We start from the raw sequence: 23,420 nt of genomic DNA, 5'->3' as shown, positions 1-23,420 counted from the left end.
GTATAGCATAATAGGGGAGAACAGAGCAGCTAGTATGATAGGTGGAAATTTCCTCATGATACGCGGAGATAATTGCGGGTATACAATGATTCTATGCCGCCATTACAGGCGCAACTATCCCCGCCATTGTTCTCAACACTTTCCCAGTTTCAATTTGTCACCTCTTCGGCCCATCGGGTAAGTAATCTTCGATGGAACACGGCATTCGACTTTTACCTATCTCGGCAGTCGACAGGAATCGTCACTTGCAAATTGTCATATAAATTCGGTCGGCTGGATAGAAAATTAAAACGTTTACATAAATTTTTCAATTTAGGTCAATTATCTATTAGACATGAACAGGCCAGCACTACAAACCAAAATCTGAGTTCCAAAGTGTTGCATTCAAGGCTTCTCATGGCCAGGCACAGACAAACTCACCAGCCATCCTTTGTAGATCCGAGAGACAATGACCCGAGCGACCAAAACACCTTTGGGCGATATCTCCCAACGGAGACCGCAAACACCCACATCCGTATGGCGCTGTCGAACGCACCGTCCACACAAGACGCCCAAGTAGCCGGGGTGGGCACCACTAGAACTGGTAAAGTCATCCCAATAAAGGACATAGAGTCGGCAGAAGCAACTCGCAACAATATTGAATGGCTGCACGAACTAAGAAATAACATGAAACTGGTCAAAGCGCGCTTCGGCGTCGTGGTACACTGGACCCTGACAGAGGACTTGGACCTCGAAAACGCCAATGCACAGGCAATCGAGAAAATCATGAAAGACAACGATTCAAATGAGCAAGGACCCCGGATTGAGAAGATTGCGTGGCTGAAGAAGAAGGACAAGGCACTGGGAGATTATGCATCTCTCGGCATCTGGTTCGACAGCACAGAAGGTGTTGATTACGTTCTAGGCAAGGGCTACCTGGTTGGCCTGAGATTCATCGGCAGTGTGGAACGCTGCGAACTAAAAAGAAAGAGATGCTTCCGGTGCCAACGATTTGGGCATTCCGCATAGTCATGCAAGGAAACGCCTCGATGTGGACATTGAATACTCCGGACAGGTTGGCATTGACAGATATGCTTTCGTCGGATCTTGGATAAGAAGCTTTCCTCTAGCCCCTCTCATCCTATTAATATGACTTAGTAATGACAACGACGACAATTCGATATTTTGTGGTCTCGGAAGAATATCAAGAACATGAAAGCTCGAATCCTGCTCGATGGCTGGTAGTAAGTAGATCACGCCTAGACCGCGGCATGAGGTTTGCGAGGACTGGACTTCGGGAAACTCAACCGCACCTCAGAAAACCTCATAGAACCTCAATTTTGTATAATTTTGCGACCTTTCCTGTTTTGGATGTATAATCTTGCGTAGTCATCTTTTTTAAATACCTAGTTCACTAGTTAACTAACTAACTAACTGATGAGCGATATAGCTCTGATAAGGCTCGAAAACCGGATGGAAACGCTTGATTCTTTCTAATACTACAACTGCAGAGGTTCTAGAGATGCAGCGGCCCAGTGTGGGTCAGCTGACTGACTAACTACGTGCAGCCTAGCGCCGCAAGCCATACCATCAGGCTCCAACACTAACTAACTAGTTAACTAACTACTTGATTTCTTCTGCCGGGTGGGGCTTTCCTATCTTAGCTGCCGCCGCTTTTATGAGGGCGCTCAGAGTCAGGCTCACTGAGTAGATTTCAGTCCGGGCTCAGAGCTGCTCAGACCAGTCACGTGATTAATCTGTGAGGTCCAATGAATGCTCAGTGAGCGATCAGTGACCTGATTTGATGGTCACTGATCGCTCACTGATTACTCAGAGACCGCTCAGAGTCCATTAGTTAAGCCTCTTGGCCGGAAAACTCCAACCACCCTTTCCTGTACTGGCTGGATCCACCATAAGCTAAGGGACTCAAAGTACTCTGAGCAATCCTTCTTTCTTACCGGTCAACACCGAACATTTTACACCTGATTCAGTTAGCTACTTCGCTCCACCTTTTATCATTCTTTCACCTCAGATGCTTCACCATGGCTTGATTCCCATCTCTTGCCTTCAACTCCAATCCTTGTATGAATTAGACGAGCCACGTGGCTCGTCCTTACCTAAGCGCCGACCCGAACTTACGACCGCGGCAGATCTCCTTTCTCCGTGAATGGCAAGCTCAACTTCCGGTCTAGACCCGCGGGCAGCTTCTCATTTGTCGCGCAACAATGTCAATCATTCCTTGACAGCTCTTCAAGGTGCCGTCAATGCGTTTCATAGGAGTCCGTCAAGAGGTGTTTCACCCGCTGCTACCCATAGAACCGGCATGGCCATGGATAACAACCGTGGCCCCGAGCCGCCTCATTCCGAGGCTGATACGCCCGAAATTGGCTCGGTAAAAGACAAGATAGGGAGGTTTGCGGCACAGTCGCAGCCTCCCAAATTGCCCGTGAGAATTCAAAGCAACAAAACAATCACCAACCAAAGGTCTATGCATCAGATCGCCGCTCAGCTGGCTGCAGAGAAATCCGCGATGGCAAGCGAGAAGAGAAACCCTTCCCCGACGCCTAGTATGCGTTCGGTGCAACATGCGAATAGGGCGCCGACTATACCCCGCGACCAGAATCAGCTGGACTTGCTGACAGGGAACTCTATGGACGACCTGACGACAAGCACCAGTTCTATGCCAAACATCTCGGCAGATGAGCAAGGATTGCCATCCAGAAAGGGTTCTATTCAACGAAAGCCAATAGGGGAGGTTTCCCCTTCAGTGTCCGAGCCCATACAGGCGACTGTAGCGAAGCCCCGTCCCGTTCCGCCGGTGCCACGGAAACCTCGACTGAACGCAATCGACACCGCTCTTCCTATCCAGCACCAAACGCGAACTCCCGAGCCGTCTTTAACCTCCAGTGCATCGGTTCGCTCCAAAGCTTCATCCACCTTTTCCAATGGGAAAGCGCCGCCACTGCCTGCGCGACCGGGCACTTGGTCAAGCCAGGGACCACGAGACCACCGAAAGCTCCTAGATACCCGTGATTCCCCAAGACGACCCATAAGTCCCAGCATGGCCTCTGTGTCTGCTCGCTCGCTCAACACCAGCAACTCGAGTTTACTCGATATGGACGAAGAAGCTCTGTCGGATGCTATAGTCGCGTCGTCGTTGGCTTCCAGTCGGGCACCACCGCCCAGGAAAGTTCCACCCACTCCTCCACCGCAGCGCCGGCCAAGGTCTCGTTCAATCTTACGCCTGCAGCACTCGGGCAGGAGTGAACATTCGATTTCCTCCAGCCCCCCGGGCACCATGCGGCATACACTCCGCGACTCGGTCAAGTCCGACGACGAGGAGGCCCATAATCAGCGACACAGGAAACATCTTGTTCGTAAACATCCCCACAAGCACCACGAGGGGGATCGAAAACGGTGGCGGAGCGAAATCACGGAAAAGGAGCGGAAACGATACGAGGGCGTCTGGGCCGCCAACAAGGGGTTATATGTGACCCCGTGCCAACTGGATCAGCAATCCGCACCACAGGATCAAGCGTCCGACGGATATCCCGCGAACGCGTCGGACATGGTGGTGAACGTCGTGGTTCGCGATATCTGGTCTCGCAGCCGCTTACCGGCCGTCAATTTGGAGCAGATCTGGGATCTCGTCGATCACCAGAAGATAGGGATCTTGAAGCGGGACGAGTTTGTTGTGGGAATGTGGTTGATTGATCAACAATTGAAGGGCCACAAGCTGCCCCCTAAGGTGCCCGACAGCGTTTGGTACAGTGTGAGGCGAGTGCCCGGCGTGACGCTGTCGCAGCAAAGTCTCATATAGCGGTGTATCATGATGGTTTCTCATTTACAGCCCTACTGCAGTGCAGTGGCTAGGCTTGTTACCCATAGTCGAAGTCTATTGAACTCAAAATAATGAAATTTGGAATGACCAACAGCGGTATATAGGATATAGGGTATAATTGTCAAACAATGCCCCACTACTCTCCACCGCCCCTTGCTCAGATGCCCACGGCGACGTGAATGGCTTCAGGGGGGAGAGCAAACTGAGCGATGAATACTCAGCAATTTTAAAAAAGGTCTCTAAGGTTAGGAAGTACCTCTTGACGTCATCGTGACTGACGGGAAAGTAGATCCAATGTACTTCTCTTCTCTTGAACACTCACTTATCAGTTCAATCTTATTCTTCTCCCAAAGATCACCAAGAGCAAGCTTCTATACTACTACAAAACCGCTCCACTCACTTGTACAGATAAATCTACTATACAGAAGTTAATCTTAAATCTAGGCCTTTGGTCTGACTATCTATACAAGGCATACTTAGTAGATTTAAATAGAGATTGCATTCCCATTTTGCTGACTATAGTAGATATACCCTACCTTGGGTCTAACCGTCTAACATTTAGTCCCAGAGAAATCAACTTTCCCTAGGCTTTCTTTGTTGGGTGTACTTTGGGTAGAATGGGTGCTTGTCATGGGAATCAAACAGGTAGCTCCTACTTGCTCAAAAGAGGTCCCCCTACCTCTTCCTTGCGAGAGAAGGAGGGGGAGCATGAAGGAGAGCAGAAAAGTGCACCCATTGACCGCTTTTTCTGTTTTCTCTGGATCGATCCCTTCGAAATGTTGGCCATTGCGGCGGCCTGATCATACAAGATAGTATAGAGGGATAGAGATCGCAGTGAGGTGAGGCCCAACGCCGATCACACTGCCATGTATGTACTTACTGTATGTACGAAGTGCCCTGACACCATGCACACTGCAGGGCGTTGGATCATGCGGATCAGCAACTGGTCGACCGAGCTTGTCCGTGGCTGAATCCGGATGAAAAGCCAGTCCACTCACAATGCATCGATTGATTGATACAGGCCCGCCGTGCCACAGGCGTTGTCCAGAATAAGAAGATGGCTGCGAACGGGATCACCAACGTACATACATGCTAGAGAAAAAAGTGCAATAATAGTAGGTAATAACTAGCTTAGCTACAGCCCATGCACATGATCGTTATGTATCATATCGATCACCAGGGAGGGACTTCCTAACGTCACACCTGCGTGGCGCTTCAAGGCTTGCTGCTATCTAGGTTGCTGTCTTCCGTAGGGCCGATCATATTGGCGTTCTTGTTCTTGTCTCTGACTGTTTGATAGATGTATCGATGAGGCAAGGATAGTCCATCCAGCGCAGTTCAGCATTTTCAAAAGCATCTTTGCTTTACTGGTCAGGTCTTACTTCGATCAGTCGATCTGCGTCCCTTCCCTCAGCCTTCCCCCTAAGCCTTCCCCAAGCCCTAGTCTAGCCCTAGGCAGGCGGACAAGCTACGGAGCAAATCGTGTAGACCTCTGATCGAAGACCATGACATTATCGGATCATCCGCGCCGATCCGGGAATAGAACAACTGAATACCCAATGAGGGACTGATCAGCCCTGCATTCCAGCACGGAGTAGACTAGAGGTATCTTTGTTCATTTGGCTTCCTCCCTATTGCTCTGGCGAAGGTCGAAAGTACCGCCCAGTACGATGAATACTAACTAATAGATTGACTGATCTGATCTTGATCGAAAAGGAGCCCCACCTTGTTTCTTAGTATGGTTTCAGAGTTCAGACCGAATGACGTCGTCCATGGTTCATGCGGCCATTCGTGTACTTTTGTCGGACGAGCCAGGAGGGGAACGGCGCATGTCTCGTCCTTACTTTGGAGGTGAAGCTACATATGTGAGTCTTGCTTCCCCTTACCCGAAGGATTCTTGTGGTTTTGCTTTTTTCTTTTTCTCCCCACCTCCTCCTTTTTCGAGGTTTCTTTTTCTTTTCTTTTCTTTTCTTTTCTTTTCTTTTTTTTTTTTTTTTTTTTTTTTTTTCCCTGTTCCCTGCGCTTTCCCCACTCCGGGTGTTCCAGGATTTGGAATTCTGACAACGCAATCTCTCCGGATCTCGGATTTAGCGCCGTAGATTCAAATAACTCTGGCAGATCGAGCCGGCCAGTGTCCACACGTCATGCCGAGGACCGAACTGGTAGAAGACTAGATATTGACTGGGAAGTGGAGTCGGCTGTCGGAATGGCGTACGAAATAGGACGGGGTGATCCAAAGGCTGAACTTTAATGACGGGCGTCACCATGGACTGGCAATCCGAGATCACGGACTCGTCCGAATAAAAGAGAGGAGACGATGATGGGCTCCCAGCCGGCGCATTCTCGACGATGGCGGTAGGACCACGTGATCGCAAGGTGACCGGGTCCGCAAGTTCCCGCGCGGCCGAAAAGGGCAGGAGTCAAAGATGCAGGAGGGCAGAAGAAGTGGAAGGGGAAGTAGATAGCGTAGGGCCTTACCTGCCTACACTGTAGTGCCAGGGCTGTCCCATTATTCCAGGTAACGGATATGTAGGCAAGAGGGATAGACTGTAGCCTCGTCAGAGTCCTGTAGTCTACTGCCGTGCATGTACTGTACCTAGAAGTATGCAAGTCCAGAAGGAATCGTGCAACGCTAAAGGCGATCGAGGGGTGACTAATCCTACGCCAATCCGGCGCCACATTCGCGCTTTGCCTGACTGAACCAAATCCCGGCCGTCCGTCTTTCGGGATTTGCTTTTGAATGGCGATGGATGATTAAGCCCGCGCTTCCCTCCCCAGCTTTCTCTAGTTATCGCCTCTGTATATCAGACCACTTCCTCGGCGTTCTCCTTCATTTGCTCCCCCCCCCTCCCCCCCTCTCCGTTTCCCGTTAAATGAGGGGAAAAGAAAGTGAATCAGAAAGGTCGAAAGAAAACCCCAAAAAAAAAGGGGAGAGAGAGAAAGGATTTCAACGGGCTTGTTTCCTCCCCCGAATTCCTGGCAACACTGCAACAGGAAGAGAGAGAGAGAGAGAGAGAGAGAGAGAGAGAGAGAGAGAGACCAAACTCCTCCGTCTCCGCTTTGTACGTTCTTGCGCTCTGTAGTAATGCGCCATTGGAGCGTCTAACCCGGTGGAGGAAGCCGACGGTAGCACGCTCGTTTCTGCTCGCAGATTGCATGACCGACAAAAGTAGCCCAAGACAACATTCGCCATGGTGCTGGGCGCTTTCTCAAGTTCCTATGACAATGGAGTCACCACGACAGTTACACAGCCCAAGATGGCCAGGACGACTGTCGTGCGCAAGAAGTTCGCCAAACCGCCCGTCAAGGTAGCCTGTCTGTCCTGGTAAGTCTTCTCGTACTTCTCCATCGATCGCTCTATTGATCGCACATTGCGATCCTCTCTTATTCTGCTCGGCGAGGCTGACGGTGATGGACATTCGAACAGTCGCTCGTCACGGACACGCTGTGACGGACAAGATCCATGCTCAAACGTAGGTCCTTTCTTTCTTTCTCTTTCCGTCTATTCCCTCTATTCCCTGGCCCTCTAAACACTACACACTCACTCCCCTGCTGGACGTGTCTGTCAATGGTCTGTGCCACGCACTATCATTACGCCTCGTTGGCTCCTCCTCTCTCACCCATGTCCTCCCCCTTCAATTTCCTTCAAGAATTATATGCTGAGGAATCTACCTCCCATGCGTGAAGTGTCTTGGCAAGAAGAAGAAATGTTCTTACTTGCCCAGCAAGCGCGGTGGTCCGAGAAAGAAAAGGCCGTCCATTCCTACAGATGTACTCGTTCAACAGGATGACATATCGGACTCGAATATTCCACCTCCTTCGACCGGCTTTGACGATTGTACGTGAACACGATCAACATGTCTAATGCAGTTTGCATGTCGCTAACCTGAGATACAAGCCCCGGGGATGTTTGGTCAAATCGATGTGCTTTCCATACCGGGGGCAGGCCTGAGAAGTCTGGATTTCACTTCCGATGTCCACAACATGTTTGCCGATCTGTTTGTCCCGAACGATGCGCCCAGTTCTCATGCTCAAATGGAGCCGACCCCTTCGCCATCTAGTGTCTCATCGCCATCCTTGGTCAGGGCTTACGGCAATGAGCACGATATGTGAGTTCTGCTCGGGAATGCTCCAATGTACCTGCCCTGCGTTTTGTCTAATACTTGGCCAGACTCAATGCCTACTATTTCTTCATCCATCCCTATTTTCCTATTCTTTCCCCAAGAGTGTTGTCTCCGTCCCCCGACAGCCCAATGGAAGGGGCCGGTTCATATACTGACTCCCCGTCCGAAGAACCTGCCTTGATATACAAGCCACGCTCTCCTCTCAGTCTCGCACTGTCCGCCATACTGGCTCTGGTCCCGCATCCAAGCGACATGGAGCCGTCGTCTCCAATTTCCGTCGTCCGTCGCAGGGCCTACGCCCATACCTTCGCACATTTGGCCAATGCTAGCATCGAGGCGGATTGTGAGCTTCAGGCGTCTTCCACAGATCCCTCTCAAGCCCTGTCCGGAGATCGACCGACAATTGACCGTGAGCCTTTCCACCCTCGGACGCCAGTGGAACTTGAAAGTATCCTTGCTCTCTTGGTTCTTTCCATCTACGAATATACCCAGCGGGGCAATCTTCTCAAAATGCGGTACCGTGCCGGTCAAGCATTGGCAATCGCGTTGGATATGTCTCTTCACGCCTTGGGAGAGGAGCATGACGAATGTGCGGAAGCGCGGAGGAGAGCGTGGTGGATGACGGTATGGACGATCGCAGTCAATTTCATAGACTCAGCAGCTAACCTTGAGGCTTTGCAGTATTATTGTGTTTTGCAAGGATCCATTGTCAGCACAATGGTAAGCTGCCGATTTTCGCACCATTCTGGATTGATTCGTTGGCGATTCAGCTGCTAACACAAAAGTTCAATAGCCGCTTTCAATCGTCGCCAATGACCCGCAATTCGTAACACCTTATCCGCGATTCTCTGCAGATCCAGATGTGCGTCTCCCTACTGTCGTCCGATGTGGAACTCAAATTCAGAGCGATAATATTCTAACTATTCCCCAGGGATGGTCCGTTCTGATGCAAGCTCAACAAGTACTTGTCTCGGCGACTCAGTATATCATCGATTTGAACAAATGCATTGCAACGAGAACCAACATGCATTACATTTATGAACGCATGCGACAGCTTGATGTTTGGGCTAGTTCTGCGCTGGCGCAGTCCAACTTACTCCCCATCGTTCCTCAATCTGTAAACCGCGGCGGTGATATTGAGTACTCCATAGCTCAAAGTATTCGTGCAATTTCGCGCATTAAGATATCCAGGTGGGTGCTTGTCAAACAATCGGGCGGTTCAAGGATTTTGCTAACGTTGGACCAGCGCACAAATCAAAATTCATCGCTTTAGGGCGTTCTCCGACATTCCCATATTCATCAAGAAACATTGCGATCTTACCGCAGCCAACGCCGGCAACGCGGCCCCAGGAAACAAAACCAAGCAGAACAAGGCCGCCAGCGGGATCAACACCATCGGGTGCTCATGTGGGGGATTGGAACCACTTCAGCAGCCGCCAAGCGAGCTTACACCCTCATCAATCTCCTCGGCGTCGTCGGATTACAACTCGATGTCGCAGTACTCGTTCACGAACGGGTTCCCGTACAGCACTCAACACTCGGCCAAGACATGCCTTCGGGCAGCCCTGCTGATCTCGCACATGTTCCAGAGCTTACCGCTGCCACACCCGCTGAGCGAAGGGGGCAAAGGCATGCAATTAATGCCACAAAGCGAACTACCGCGAACCATGCCATCGTTTGCTTGCTGCTTGATGCAGGGAAGCTATGCCATGTTAATGATCTTCTACAAAGCACGAGTCGAAAAGCAAATGTCGCCGGACTATGAGAACAAATCCCCGGACAATCCTTCTGATCGACTCATCGAAGAGATCCGCCAAGGTCTGGAACGTATCATTGCGACTGTCTCCAATTATGCGATTGCATTCGAGGCGTTGGACGGCATGAGAGGTGAGTGGTACTTTCTCTTGATATCTATTGAACTCTGCTGACATTAGGTCTTTTCAGATGAAATCGAAGGTGCATATCACACGGCGTTTCCAGAAGCGTAGAGTTTCTTCACTCTTTCCTCCTATCTTTACTTTCACTTCTTTTTTTTTTTTTCTTTTTTATCTTTTTTTTTTTCTTTCTTCTTCTTCCTCCCTTCTTATATAATATAGCGCCTTTTATATTTTTCTCCTGCCAAGGAATTACATTTATATAGTATCGGTTTTCAAATTAGGGTATCGGACAAAGGACAAATATATCGGATCGAATCGGACTGGACTGGACTGGGTTTAGCAATGGACAAAAGGATATCATACCCAAAAGCAATTACAATATACCCTTCTCTCATTCATTTCTACCTTTATCTACAACATCTTTGGTTGTCTACTGGGTAGTGAAACGCGTCCAGTGAATGTGTTTCAGATTTTCAAATGGCAATCTTTTCTAACGACTGAAACGGTCATGACTTCTTTTTTCGCTTCTCTTCGTTTTTTTACTTCTTTCTATCGTTCTCCCCCTCCCTATTTATCTTTACGACTTCTGTTGTTTCTATTTCTAATAACTATCCAGCTGGCGGGCTCTCGCGGAAGGAAGGCGATTCTTATCTATCTACTGCGCATCCTTTTTTTGTATCTATGTACAATTATGATGTTGTATTTGGATCATCTGGATTTTAGGCCGATAGAATAGCACCAATCGATTTGTGGATTTCTTTTTCTTTTTTTCTCCGGTTTGTTTCTTTTGAATCCTCCTTGTCGAATCTATGAGATGTAGGTGAGTTAATGGACGGGCTGGATGAATTAGTTTTGTCTAATTCTAAGTAGATGTCAACATTCTTGCACAGCTCATGGATGAGGACATGTCAGTTTTGTGCGAGTATCAACCTATCTATACAAGGGAAATGAGAACTAGATGAGAACTAGATAAAAGAAATATTATAATTCACCTAGGAAAGAGAAAAGAATGAAGAGAAAAAAGATTGATATCTGATATCTATTTGATAATAAATTGTAGCCTGTATTTAGTACAAGTATATTGACATTGAAAAAAAAAAAAAGGCAACGAGAAAGAACGTTCCAGTGACCGAATGAGAAAAGGAACGGGAGTGGGAGGGAATGAATTAAATCTAGAGCTTCGATCGGATTCCTTCCAAGCGGAACTTAACGTCCTTCAGGACCTTGCTGGTGGGTTTCCACTCGTCGAACTGTCGGAGGAGCTGCATGGTCTCGTCGTAGAGTTCGCGGCGCACGAACTCTTCTTCGAGGAGTCCGCGCATGGCAAAGGGGAGGATGTACGGATTCACTTGGGACGAGGGGGGGCTGCGTCGGATGTCTATGGTTGCACCTTGGACGTTGGATGTTTCTAGCGCGAATTCGATGGCCAATCTGCGTTGATGTTAGGGAGTGGGGGTTTGCTTTGGTTTAAATCGAGTTAACTTACCGATAGACGGCCTCGTCATCATAGAGTCGGGAATGGCCTTCGCCGCTATATAAGCTGCCCGCGAGTGGAGAACTTAATTCACGGATGAGACCGTGGTCTGCGATTCCCAGGTTGCGGAGCTTCAGGGCAAATCCAACCAGATGCGAAACGAAACTTGGTGCATGAACTCGGCCGTCAACAAACACTGCCCGATAGATATATGGATGGGTTACTGGTGAGAACAATGACGACTCAAGAGAGACCAGCTGGTCGTCGATGCTGCCAATGTAAGATATCCGGACTCCGAAATCAAGGGAGGCTTTGAGAGCCGCCTCATATTGCTTAGACACTTCGCTGTGAGGCAACGCAAAGTCGAACAGCTCTCCCGCAGACCCACTGATCCATCGCGATCGGTATTCGGAGAAAGGTCCCATGTTGACGCCTGCCATGGCACAAATGCCCACCCGAGCAGCATTGATACACCCGAAAGAGATCAACTTGGCCACCAACATAATGGTCACGGGTACCCCTTGACTGTGGCAGGCAAACATGATGAAATCTGCGTTCCTGATTTCTTCCATCCAATTCAGTAGTAGCTTCCAGAGGAGATCCACCCGTTCAAAGATGCGGCCTTCGCCTTCCAAGGCTACCTTTTCAATGTTACATGTGTATCCGTGATTATCGACCCACTTCTGGATAGCGTCTGCTGCCATGTTCGAAAACCTGACTGATGTTCCCGTTGGCTGACCAAGAACACTCCGAATCAACGGCATAGGAAAATACCCATGTATCCCGACAGCCAGCGCTCTCTTAATGTGTGGTGTATCTCGGGTCATGTAAACATGTCTATTGTTCGACTCCCTGCTGTAACTCAGGAAACGCCCGATCGTTTGGAAGAGACTTGGCCTTTCCTGCAAGGCAAATGTTTCTTTGAAGCGTGGCAGAACCTGGTTAGGCAGTATTTTCTGCAGCTGTTTTGACGCCGCAGCTTCCGGAACACTTGGCGTTGAGGCCTTGGGTTGAGCTTCTGGCTCCGGCAGGGCTTGATCAGTTGCCGCAGAACTGCCTTTCGAGGGCTTGATTTTTACCGTCCCTTTCTTTGAAACCTCTAGTCTCTGCTCTGCCTCTGATTCATTGGCATCAGGCTTCGAAATGGGGGGGTCTTGCTTTGTAGCCTCCACCAGTTCCGCTTCTTGCGGATTTGTTTGTGTTGAGCCTTGTGAAGTGTCTCGAAACCAAAACGACCACCCTGATGGTTTTACATTCTGAGCGGATGACTCAGTAGAGGGCGCATCCGCTGGTTGTTCCGATTCCTGTTCCGATTCCCCGGGGTTGTTGATAATTTGGTCTGCCGTAGGTGCTGGATTAGTATGTGAAGTAACAGTCTCATCACTAGTAGTAGGGTGATCATCCCCGGTAGCTTCTACGGCTTCTACACCCTTGGGTGGAGGCACGCCGTACCACATCTGGAACCAAGAACGTTTCTGAGAAGTCCCTGAGATTTCTGACGTCTCCGGGACGCTGTCTGGATTTGTTGGCTCTTGGTCGGGGAGCGTGACAGTGTCCTCTTTATGGGGTGGGTTCTCGGATGGAGCGGCCGGTGTCTCGGTCGTTGAATCAGTTGAATCAGCTGCAGGAACCTCCTCTGTTGTCGTTGGCCTGTAAAACCATGAAAGCCAACCACTTGGATGTGTGTTTTCCGATGGGGGTTGATCTGGCCCCGCAGTATCAGGACTTGTATTATTATCGCTGGGGACTTCGGCTGCTGTCTTCGGCTGCTCTTTGTTGGTGTCCTCCTGCGCGTCTGAATCTTTATCATTCAACACCTCTTTGTTTGCCGACTCGGATGTTGAACTAGCAGCAGGGTCTGCTTCAGAGTCCACCGCTGGCGTGGAGGTAGAACCATCGGAGGCAATGTTGATTTTGGTTGTGGTAGCGTCAGCGGGCAGGGATCGGCTTGACGCGCCCGCCTTCCTCGTGAGTTGAAGAGATGGATTGCGATGCTGTTTGAGAGAATCGAGCTGGGGAGTCGATGAGGAGGTGATGTTCGACGCTACGTTCTGCGCGACGGAGATGCTCTCACGGGCAACCTCGGTAACCGGGGCCGCTTTGGACGATCTAGAAACAGCGGGCCAAACACCGGGGTACCAGTTCTATTGAAAACCCCTTATTAGTCATGCACACAGTACAGACGTGAAGCATCTATCGACAAGTGTCCGGATGCAGTTTGCTATCTATCGTTGTTCTTGAACCCCGGTCTGGGTTACCCGGAGAGATGGGTCCTACTTACAACGCCTCCTTGCTTTTGTAGATTGGAGCGTCCGTTGCCCGCGGGAGATAAGGCAGCCCCATCGTTCGACATCTGGGGGGAATCCGCGCCTGACGGGCTGGGTTTTACTCTCTTTCGAGATCCCGTGGGCGCCATGGAAGAAAGGAAGAGAACATCACTTGCAGTCAGAAAAGGCAGGAGGTGGCAGAATAGTATTGAGTAGTCACTAGGAGGGGAGAGATGAGAGCCAAGTCAGCGTCAAAGAAGATCGATCGATCACCGCTCAACGTTGATGTCACGTCACATGCCGCCGCCCCTTCTGACCGCCTTTTGCTGCCTTTGCTGCCTTTGCTGCCTGAGGCTGGCATGCTGTGGCGGTGCGCGGCGCCAGAAAGGGGAAATTTTTCTTGCGGGCGGTGTGGATCCGCGGCCGCTGATAACTTTTTTTTTCTGCGCTCATACCAACCATCATACTCTCGTCCTTTAGTGATCTGGGTTCTGGGGTCTCGACTGACCCTCTGCCATAATACACAATGGCGATCCAGAAGAAGGTGCGCAAGCTTTTATCATTCTGTTTTCCTTCTAAAAAAGACCGTCTCATCACTGACCCTATACACAGCATGGTAAAGGTCGTTTGGATAAGTGGTACCGCCTTGCCAAAGAGAAAGGGTATCGAGCTCGTGCTGCGTTCAAGTTGGTCCAGCTGAACAAAAAATATGGCTTTTTGGAAAAGAGTAAAGTCCTTCTGGATCTTTGTGCTGCGCCTGGTGTAAGTTCTACTCTTCTTTTTATCTTGGCCCCAAGGAAATCGTTCCGCTAATAGCAGTATTAGTCCTGGTGTCAAGTAGCTGCAGAATGTATGCCTGCACAGAGTATCATCGTCGGTGTTGATCTCGCCCCCATCAAACCCATCCCTCGAGTGATCAGCTTCCAAAGCGACATCACAACGGAAAAATGTCGCGCTACGATTCGATCGCACCTGAAACACTGGAAGGCGGATACGGTTCTCCACGACGGTGCGCCCAACGTCGGTACGGCCTGGGTTCAAGATGCGTTCTCTCAGGCGGAGCTGGTGTTGCAATCGATGAAACTGGCTACCGAGTTCTTGGCCGAGGGCGGTACCTTCGTCACCAAGGTCTTCCGATCGAAAGACTACAACCCTCTTCTATGGGTCTTCAAGCAGTTGTTCACCTCCGTCGAGGCCACGAAACCTCCCTCTTCTCGAAACGTCTCTGCCGAAATTTTCGTCGTCTGCCGCGGCTTCAAGGCCCCCAAGCGTCTCGATCCGAAGTTCCTCGACCCCAAGCATGTGTTCGCCGAATTGGCCGATCCCACTCCCAATAACGAGGCGAAGGTGTTCAACCCCGAAAAGAAGAAGCGTAAGAGAGAGGGTTACGAGGAGGGTGACTACACCCAGTACAAGGAAATCCCAATCACCGACTTCGTCAACACCACGGATCCGATCGCTATCTTGGGAACAGTCAACAAACTCAGTTTCTCAGAACCACCAGGCGGTGATATCGGCCTGGCTACGATCAACCGACTCGAAGAAACAACAGACGAAATAAAGGTCTGCTGCGAGGATCTAAAGGTGTTGGGTAAGAAGGAATTCCGCAACCTGCTCCGATGGCGTCTCAAGGTTCGCGAGAAGTTCGGTCTCATCGTGAGGAAGGGTCAGCATAAGAAAGAGGAGCCTCAAGAAGAAGTGGCTGAGATTGCCCCAATGGACGAGGAACTGGCCATCCAAGAAGATTTGCAGCGACTTCGCGACAAGGAGAGTACAAGGACCAAGAAGGAGCGACGGAAAGAAAACGAAAAGAAGCGCAAGGAAATTCTCCGCCTGCAGATGCATATGACGACTCCTATGGATATCGGTATGGAGCAGCTGGGTCCCCTTGGTGAGGATGCCACCTTTTCGCTCAGGCGCGCCCAGAGAGGAGGGGTCACGGACGAACTTACCTCCGGTAAAGAGGCGCCGGTGGAGAGTGATAGTGAAGACTCTGAATCCGAGCCCGAAGACGACGACAGCGATGAAGAGGGTGATCGATTAGAGAGGGAGCTCGACTCTCTGTACGAGCGATACCAAGAGCGCAAGGAGGACGGAGATTCGAAATTGAAAGCCAAGAAGGCCCGCAAGAACTACGAGGCCGACGAATGGGAGGGAATTTCGGATTCGGACAAGGAGGGACTTTCGGATGAGGAATCTGACTCCGGGGCCCTTACTACAAACGGAGAGTTCTCCAAGGGCGGAGCCCTCTCCAACAACGCTGCCATGTTCTTTGACCAAGACATCTTCCAAGGTTTGGAGGATGTGGAGGATGTTGAGGACGAGGACGAGGAAGACGCCGCTGAAGTGAAGAAACAGAACAGCAAACAAAAGAGCAAGGACACTGTCGCGGAGAAAAAGACCTCCAAGGACGCGGCCAAGGACAAGAAGAAGAAGGCCAAAAAGACAGATGACTTCTCAGATGACGAGGATGATGATGATGAGGCCGCGGACCTGGGAGAGGATCCCAGGAAGCAGAATGGTCAGCTCGGTGAGCTTTCAACCACATTACACACCCATATCCTCTTGTCACTAACATTTCATGCGCAGACATCGATATCATCACCGCGGAAGCTATGTCATTGGCTCATCAGATGGCCACCGGCGAGAAGAAATCCCAGGACGTCATTGATGATGGTTACAACCGGCTTGCGTTCCGAGACGTTGACGGTCTTCCCGACTGGTTCCTCGATGACGAGGGCAAGCACAGCCTAGCAAACAAGCCCATCAGCAAGGCAGCAGCCGCCGCTATCAAGGAGAAACTGCGTGCCATCAATGCCCGACCGATTAAGAAGGTGATGGAAGCCAAGGGCCGCAAGAAGTTCAAGGCCGCACAGAGGTTGGAGAAGCTCCGGAAGAAGTCCGCACTGATTGCCGAGGACGAAGGACTCAGCGAGAAGGACAAGTCGCAGACCATCTCCAGACTGATGAGCCGGGCCACCAAGAAGAAGCCCAAGCAGCAAGTGAAGCTGGTTGTTGCCAAGGGAAACAACAGGGGTATTTCTGGCCGTCCCAAGGGAGTCAAGGGCAAGTACAAGATTGTGGATTCTCGGATGAAGAAGGATATCCGGGCGCAAAAGCGCCTTGCGGCGAAGAAGAAATAAAAAAGGGATTGGATCAGGCCCTGTCACCGACGGACGGATGGATGGATGTATGTATAGGCTCTCAACAGTTGATACCCACACGGAGGGTGCATTCTCCACGGTGTTTTATAATGTCTCTCTCTATATATGGCCAATCTGCCAGGATGCCTCTGCAGTGTATTGTTTGTCGACGACATAAGTGTACTGTGTGTAGTTGCATATTGGTAGGCTGAATAAGGGCATTGAAGGGATACTGACAATTGGTAATAGATAAGTACAGTCATGGAAGTCTGGGCTGTACCCCCCTCCTAAGTTAAAATGACAAACCTAAGACAACAAAGAAGTATGCAAGAGAAAAGAGCCTGTAGTTGTAGTATTAATAAACGTCCGATCAGAGAGTGGCGATAGCCCTCCCTAAGCACCTCCCATGGGGTATAAGGGACGTGCAATGCTAAGATATGTGACAAATTGGCCAATTAACTAAGCGCACGCACTCTGACGCTTTTTCTACGGGTTTAAAAGACAGAGTTCTAGAGAGCAATTACTGCAGTTGCTGTGGCTTGTAGGCTGATAACTGCGCGCCTGTGCCCTACACACCGCTGGGGGGGGGGGGGGGGTTCTCCCGGTGAGTTCAGCACCAGAGGGGGTTTAGTGAGTGTATTACCAGTGGGTTCGTGGTTTGCGCCTGGAAAAAAGAGGAGGGTGTGCGGGTTTAAGGAATAGAGGAGTATGAGGTGTCTAGATTTAACACGTGCAGACTTTCGCGTAGAAATCTGGGAGTTGCAGGAGGGCAGTAAAGTCCCGGGGTTCAAGAAAGCCCAGGTAAGTATCCGTAAGTGCGCTTTCCCGGAGGGGGGCTAGGATAGTCACCTGACCAGTCGTCAGCACCGACCGAACCTCCTCAAGACTCGCCCTCACCAAAACATAGGGAAGGCCTCCAGCAAGAACTAAACCCGCTCCTAGTCCCGCAAAAATGCCGATAATCAAATTCTGAAAACGGACCTAGATAGCTAGTAGAGATGTTCACTTTTTGCAGCGTTTTTCTACATTCCTCTCTCTTTTTGGTTGGGGAAATCGTGTTAAATGATTGGAATGCATAAAAATTCCGTTACGGTCTGATCGGACCACACCCAAAATGTTAGAAAAAACCTGTGGCTTTTTAGAGTTTGGGTCACGTGTTGTGCCGGTATTTAGTATTATTACAGCGTTATTACCACTCCCGGTGCAGCCGCAGCTATAGGTTAACTTGGCGTCTTCGTGACTAAATCAGTGATGATATTACGCGAAGTCCCCGTGTGAGGAGCGGATTGCAAGCCACCTGTATAAGGCCGGGCGGCGGAGGGAACAGCTATGCTTGTTATATACCTATGTATTCATGTCCACATGTTTGTACAAGAAATAACCACCCTCACTAGGGGATATTCCGAGAGAGAATGTCAAAGAAGGAAAAGATCGTCTAGTAAATACAGAAAAGACCTAGATTATCAAAACCCGGTCTGCCATAGAGGCAAAGAATTTCAGAGCTCTTGAAGAGAGGAAGTGGTGCAGAGCGGTCAAGAACATCCTCACCCCATATCTTCCACAAAAGCCTTCAGTCTGGAACTATCCTTGGCGGCGATGAAGTATGTTCCACCGACATCCGTCCAACTTACACTGTTGGACCAATAGTTCCTCTGCTTGACTTTCAGGAGGTTGATGGGGGAGTTCAGGTTCCGGGACTGAATCTTATGACCGGCCGGGACGAATGACTTGAGCGACACGATCTGGCATCCCTCTTTCATATCCAAGAAGTGGTTGATCAACTCGTTATTGAGTTGTGGGGTAAATGCTTGGTTATTGATCAGGATCACGTCTGCACGCTTGAGGACGTCGATAATACTCTGTTCTCGCAGGAAGTCGCCGGACACCAGGTGCGTTTTCCCTGGGGCAATTCCCCAAAGCCTGCAACGAGCCTTGAACTCAGATTGCTGAAGATTGGCGAGGTCACACGCATTCTGCATCATCTCGCAGCCCCAGCTTTCGCAGCCAATTTCCAAGGCCGCCTGTAGGACGACGTTCCCGACGCCTGATCCCAAGTCGACAAAGACCTGGCCAGATTTGAGACCGGTTTCCTTGAAAATCGTGCTGATAAATCGAGGGAGCAGTTCGCCGTAGACGTTGTCGGTTCCGTTCTCATACTGACGCAGGGACTCGACTCGAGGCGAAACAGTGCGGGAATAGATTTGAGTGAGAATGCGCTCCACCAGAGGCAAATTCAACCGATGGGTCGAGTCCAACTTCTTCGCGATGCTGCCACTGCGCCTCAACCGTTCTATCGCCTGGTTATAATCCGTCACGACTTGGCGAAAATCATTCTCTGAACCCTGTGCCAGCGCTCGCCGCAACCTCCGTTTGATACCGGTCGACTCGTTGTTGAACTCGTCTGCTTCATCTTCGGGAATATGGGTCTGAGACACAATATCGACAACCGAGAATATATCATCAATAGGCTTGAAGTCGTCGTTGTCACGAGGAACCACGAGGTTGTATCTAGAAAAAAGGAGAAGCTCATCAGCAAAGCCCCGGGAGCTGTGAATTTTTGCCGTCGACTACAATGTCTTACCTTTCCTTAGGAGATGCACTAGGATATTGTAGTGAAATCTCCGTAGATTGGACCTTCTCACCAAAAGCCGGCCAGAAGTTCCCGGCCTTCTGGATCGAGGTGATTTCCGCCGCGTGGACCATAGGCAGCGGTTTCACATGATCTTCCGAAAATGCTTTTAACGAACGCACTCGTCTCTCAAAATCTGGCTCGGCACTATCACCTGTTCGGGCTCGTTTGCGCACCTCGAAAGAGGCGTCGGTGTCGCTCTCATCCTCGTCGCTGGACAGTCGCTGCTCTGGAGTTGGTCGCTTGCGGCTTTGTCGAGGAGTCCCTAATCGGCGTTTCGAGGCAAGATCGGGGTCCCTCGATACTGACCTGCTCTCGGAACCGCGGGTTTTCTTCGAATTCTCGGACGGTGAGATTCGCGACGAACCGGCTGGAGTGTGTGAGGATGATCTCGACGGAGGGGCAGGGCGCGCTTGAACGACTTTGCGAATCTGAGGTTTCTTCGGCTGTAACGAGAACGCTCCTCCCTTCTGAAGGTGGTCGAAAAATCCCATCGAGGAGGGCCAGGGCAGCGCAATCCGGCGGCGGCGGCGGCGGGAAGTATAGTGACCGATACGGAGACGCGTGGCAAAATCTATGAACAAGGCGGGCAGGCTGAAAAAACTCGATGCGAAATATGTACTAGAGGGCAATAAAATATAAAAACGAAGGCACGAAGGCACGACGACCTAACGGCGAAAGGAACCAAAGTAATGAATGTACGGGAGAAGTGAAGGAGAAGGAAGAAATACGAAGCGAACGAGAGAAGCTGAAAAAGACCGGCGGACAAGAGACTCCGAGTCGGCCAATGAAAAGCAGCTGCCGTCGACGATCGAGTGACCCGTGTGGCTTGGCGCCCCGCCGCTGTGGCGCATGCTTTTACTGTAGATATTCTACGGAGTAGACTATACAGAGTACGGCTCGTTGTCTGAACCAGAGGCAGGCTACAAGGGTTTAGTACCGCTCCCCTCCAGAGGCACTGGGGCCCGGCTAAAACCTTAATCTCAGCTGGTAACTGGCTCCATACTGCTTAAACGGACGTTCCCATACTTATGCGAGAGGCTCGCTATACGTTCTGTTATAATATTTCGCCATATGCCCTGCTGGTAGTACGTAGCGGCAGCCTCTAGTTGCCACCAGCACTCTGTCGCCGCGAATAACCAGGATAGATAGGTTTTCCATATATACCACGCAGCTATTCGGTATAAGGTCAGCCCAGGTAAGCTCTATCTGGTGCAGGGGGCAGAACTGTCGCCCTGCCAGTATCCAGGACAGCTCAGTGCCTGTCATAACCCTTCGATGGGGCATCCGCCACATAAAGTCCCCTGCCTTAGAATAAATCATGGGTATCATACATAGTGTGTATAGAGATAATGAGAATATAGCAATGAACCTCGTCAAGAGAAAGGAAGAATATGAAAGGAAAAGTTTCGCTCGGTTCGAAGAGACCTGAGATCTAGGCTGAACCAGCAGAAACTCAAGATCGTTGAGGTAAGCCTCATGAGAACCTGGAAGCATCGTTCATAGCTTCTGCGTCCTTGTGCATCCGAGCCATCCAACGATCCACGAGGTGTTGGTTCTCTTCTTTCAGCTTATCGGACCGCTCTTCGGCCATGTTCAACTGCAGGGTGAGGGATGCTAGTTCATCTTGGAAGTCCTAGAGAGATAAAAGCAGATTAGCGATTCGCAAGGATGATCAAACACGACAAGCGACGGCATCATACGTCTAGCAACTTCGCCTTGCCTCTAAGCTCCTCATCACGATCCTTCAGGCGCAGTTGTAAGTGTGCGACCTCGTTCTCTAAACTGCCAATCCGTCGCGTATTCTGGGTGCTCTTCTTCCGCAGTTTCTCCAGCTCAACGGTTGTGCGGGTCAGCTGGTCTTGTAGCTCCGAGCGGGATCGCTGCGCCTCCGACAGCTCGGCTCGAGTCGTGATCAGGATTTCTTGGAGGGAATTATCCGAGGACTTTGATGGGCGTTTTCTGGGATATAGCGCAGGCGAGGGTGGTTGAGAGCCCTGGGACTCGGCCGTGCCTGATCCTGGGGCATTGTTTCCGGTGTTTGCGGCTTGGGCGGTCCGATCAGCAAGTTGGGTATCTGTCGCGATAGAGTTAGAGGTTGATGCAGGAATACACCGGCGGCTGGATCAAGATTCAAGACTTTCCAACACGCACATGCATTGTAGATAGCGAGGTTGGCTTTCTCTCGGTGATCGCGAGCCGCCAGAGCGGCCAAGTACTCCTCTCTCCAGTGGGCCATTTGATAGTTGCGATAAGACAAGGCGAGTTTATCGGTGGGAACAGAGAGGACTACGGAGCCATGGCAGCACCGGGCCTGGAGGGAGAGACGTGGAAGATCAGAACACAACACAGATTGACGGTGACAAACACTAGAGACCGTATGAAACCCTCTTAGTGCTGGCTGGCCAACACGTAGGGACGAATAACTGGCAGGCGGTGCGATGTTGCATCACAAATGGATAATCTTAAATCGAGTTCGCTCACCGCCCGACCCACCGCCTGCATCATCGAAAGGCAACGGACTCCCGTTAGCCTCCTACTAGTTAAATGATCTAAACCTCTCCTACCTCATACCGCAAGACGTGATCCTTCCGCTGCTCTCATCCCACTCTCCGTCTCGGGCTGGCTCTTGTGTACAGACCTTTTTGATCCCTTCTCCCTCCCCCTCGGCTCTTACCGACTCTTGTGCTGCTATTCCGTTTCCTCTGAAACACTTATATCTGCTTATCTCGACTCAGCCACAGCCATGTCGGCACGGAAGAAGGTCCTATTGAAGGTTAGAACCGCGCAACGCATCCGCCCTCCCTACTTGCCTGTACGGATGTTCAGTCTTGCTCACTTATATTTATGGCTCTTTAGGTTATTATCCTCGGTGATAGCGGCGTCGGAAAAACAAGTTTGATGAACCAATATGTCCGTGAACCTACACCAGTCAATTCTCGCAGTCCACGTTATCCCAACTAATACGTTCGGGCGCAACTAGGTCAACAAGAAGTTCAGTGGAAGCTACAAGGCAACGATCGGAGCCGATTTCCTGACCAAGGAGGTCTTAGTAGATGACCGACTAGTTACGATGCAGGCATGTGTTCCCTCGCGCCGAACACCCTTGCGGATACGACGAGAGCAGATAACTAATTGTGTGACGGGTAGATCTGGGATACTGCTGGCCAAGAACGATTTCAATCATTGGGAGTTGCATTCTATCGCGGAGCCGACTGCTGTGTCCTGGTATATGATGTCAACAACTCCAAGAGTTTCGAGGCTCTCGACAGCTGGCGGGACGAGTTTCTTATTCAGGCGAGCCCTCGGGATCCTGAGAACTTTCCATTCGTAAGGCCTACCCTTTCTATGCTTTATAGCGATCGAAAATTCCCGTTTGCTGACGGTCGCATAGGTGGTGATTGGCAACAAGATCGATGTCGAAGAGAACAAGCGCATGATCTCGTCGAAGCGGGCAATGACGTTCTGCCAATCCAAGGGCAACATCCCTTATTTCGAAACGAGTGCCAAGGAGGCCGTCAACGTGGAACAGGCATTTGAAGGTAAGCGGCTACCTAGTCTACCTAGTTTCCGCCGGTCGATATGTCTGGGACGCTGATCCTGTTTCTAGTCATCGCTCGGAGCGCTCTCGCGCAGGAAGAAGCGGAAGAATTCAGTGGTGAATTCAGCGATCCGATCAATATCCACCTTGACGGTGATCGGGATGGATGTGCCTGTTGATACCCCCCGTGACGCGCTCGTGACTGCTTTTAAATGATTCATATTTCATGACAAGATCTGCCTACTTTTCTGTTTGATTGAGTTTCTGGGTTTTGTAGAGAAGTCCCTCTCCCCGATGCTGATCTGAGGTGCCTAAAGAAGGCCTCTCGTGGCCCCATCATTGCTCTTCCTATATAATCTTGGGGGTTTTCTTGCGCATCCACGTCTCTGTCTATGTCTCTCTGTTGAGCTGTACGGGGTTATTTGTTTACAGGTCCATGTTTTATTGTCCGATCCTTTTTTTTTTTTTTTCTAATTTGCTTCCTACGTCAGCGTATTCATTCATTAGTATACTATCTAGGAGTCTGGAATAACCAATGCTTCAAT

The 23,420-nt window shown here is 50.4% G+C and overlaps 8 protein-coding genes across 8 annotated transcripts; 5 read left to right on the top strand and 3 right to left on the bottom strand.

Moving 5' to 3' along the window:
- Positions 1–516: 516 nt before the first annotated feature.
- On the top strand, positions 517–1,466 carry KD926_009598 (uncharacterized protein; the record flags this gene model as incomplete). The annotated part of the gene is made up of 2 exons (XM_053095283.1): positions 517–918; positions 1,422–1,466. 2 exons carry the CDS (start codon positions 517–519, stop codon positions 1,464–1,466), a joined length of 447 nt encoding a protein of 148 aa, XP_052960165.1.
- Positions 1,467–2,146: 680 nt separating this feature from the next.
- Positions 2,147–3,799, top strand: irs4 (the record flags this gene model as incomplete). Its single annotated transcript, XM_053095272.1, has 1 exon — positions 2,147–3,799. One exon carries the CDS (start codon positions 2,147–2,149, stop codon positions 3,797–3,799), a length of 1,653 nt encoding a protein of 550 aa, XP_052960164.1.
- A 3,212-nt stretch (positions 3,800–7,011) lies between these two features.
- Positions 7,012–9,932, top strand: KD926_009596 (uncharacterized protein; the record flags this gene model as incomplete). Its single annotated transcript, XM_053095262.1, has 7 exons — positions 7,012–7,145; positions 7,546–7,658; positions 7,719–7,929; positions 7,992–8,664; positions 8,738–9,135; positions 9,191–9,831; positions 9,889–9,932. 7 exons carry the CDS (start codon positions 7,012–7,014, stop codon positions 9,930–9,932), a joined length of 2,214 nt encoding a protein of 737 aa, XP_052960163.1.
- Positions 9,933–10,993: 1,061 nt separating this feature from the next.
- Positions 10,994–13,648, bottom strand: KD926_009595 (uncharacterized protein; the record flags this gene model as incomplete). The annotated part of the gene is made up of 3 exons (XM_053095250.1): positions 10,994–11,252; positions 11,308–13,439; positions 13,577–13,648. 3 exons carry the CDS (start codon positions 13,646–13,648, stop codon positions 10,994–10,996), a joined length of 2,463 nt encoding a protein of 820 aa, XP_052960162.1.
- Positions 13,649–14,088: 440 nt separating this feature from the next.
- spb1 (rRNA methyltransferase spb1) lies at positions 14,089–16,705 on the top strand (the record flags this gene model as incomplete). The annotated part of the gene is made up of 4 exons (XM_053095239.1): positions 14,089–14,106; positions 14,175–14,324; positions 14,388–16,092; positions 16,152–16,705. The coding sequence occupies 4 exons, from the start codon at positions 14,089–14,091 to the stop codon at positions 16,703–16,705; spliced, it is 2,427 nt and encodes an 808-aa protein (XP_052960161.1).
- A 1,544-nt stretch (positions 16,706–18,249) lies between these two features.
- dot1 (histone methyltransferase DOT1) lies at positions 18,250–19,828 on the bottom strand (the record flags this gene model as incomplete). The annotated part of the gene is made up of 2 exons (XM_053095228.1): positions 18,250–19,213; positions 19,287–19,828. 2 exons carry the CDS (start codon positions 19,826–19,828, stop codon positions 18,250–18,252), a joined length of 1,506 nt encoding a protein of 501 aa, XP_052960160.1.
- Positions 19,829–20,811: 983 nt separating this feature from the next.
- On the bottom strand, positions 20,812–21,573 carry KD926_009592 (ATG16 family protein; the record flags this gene model as incomplete). The annotated part of the gene is made up of 3 exons (XM_053095217.1): positions 20,812–20,970; positions 21,038–21,411; positions 21,489–21,573. The coding sequence occupies 3 exons, from the start codon at positions 21,571–21,573 to the stop codon at positions 20,812–20,814; spliced, it is 618 nt and encodes a 205-aa protein (XP_052960159.1).
- Positions 21,574–22,080: 507 nt separating this feature from the next.
- rab7 (Rab family GTPase YPT7) lies at positions 22,081–23,054 on the top strand (the record flags this gene model as incomplete). The annotated part of the gene is made up of 4 exons (XM_053095206.1): positions 22,081–22,110; positions 22,485–22,664; positions 22,729–22,876; positions 22,945–23,054. 4 exons carry the CDS (start codon positions 22,081–22,083, stop codon positions 23,052–23,054), a joined length of 468 nt encoding a protein of 155 aa, XP_052960158.1.
- Positions 23,055–23,420: the final 366 nt, after the last annotated feature.

Source organism: Aspergillus affinis, assembly GCF_023601865.1.
Source record: "Aspergillus affinis strain CMG 70 chromosome Unknown NODE_6_length_556011_cov_87_064024, whole genome shotgun sequence".
Lineage (NCBI taxonomy): Eukaryota > Fungi > Ascomycota > Eurotiomycetes > Eurotiales > Aspergillaceae > Aspergillus > Aspergillus affinis.
Note: the sequence above shows the minus strand (reverse complement) of the source record. Positions and strands in the feature narration are given on the sequence as shown.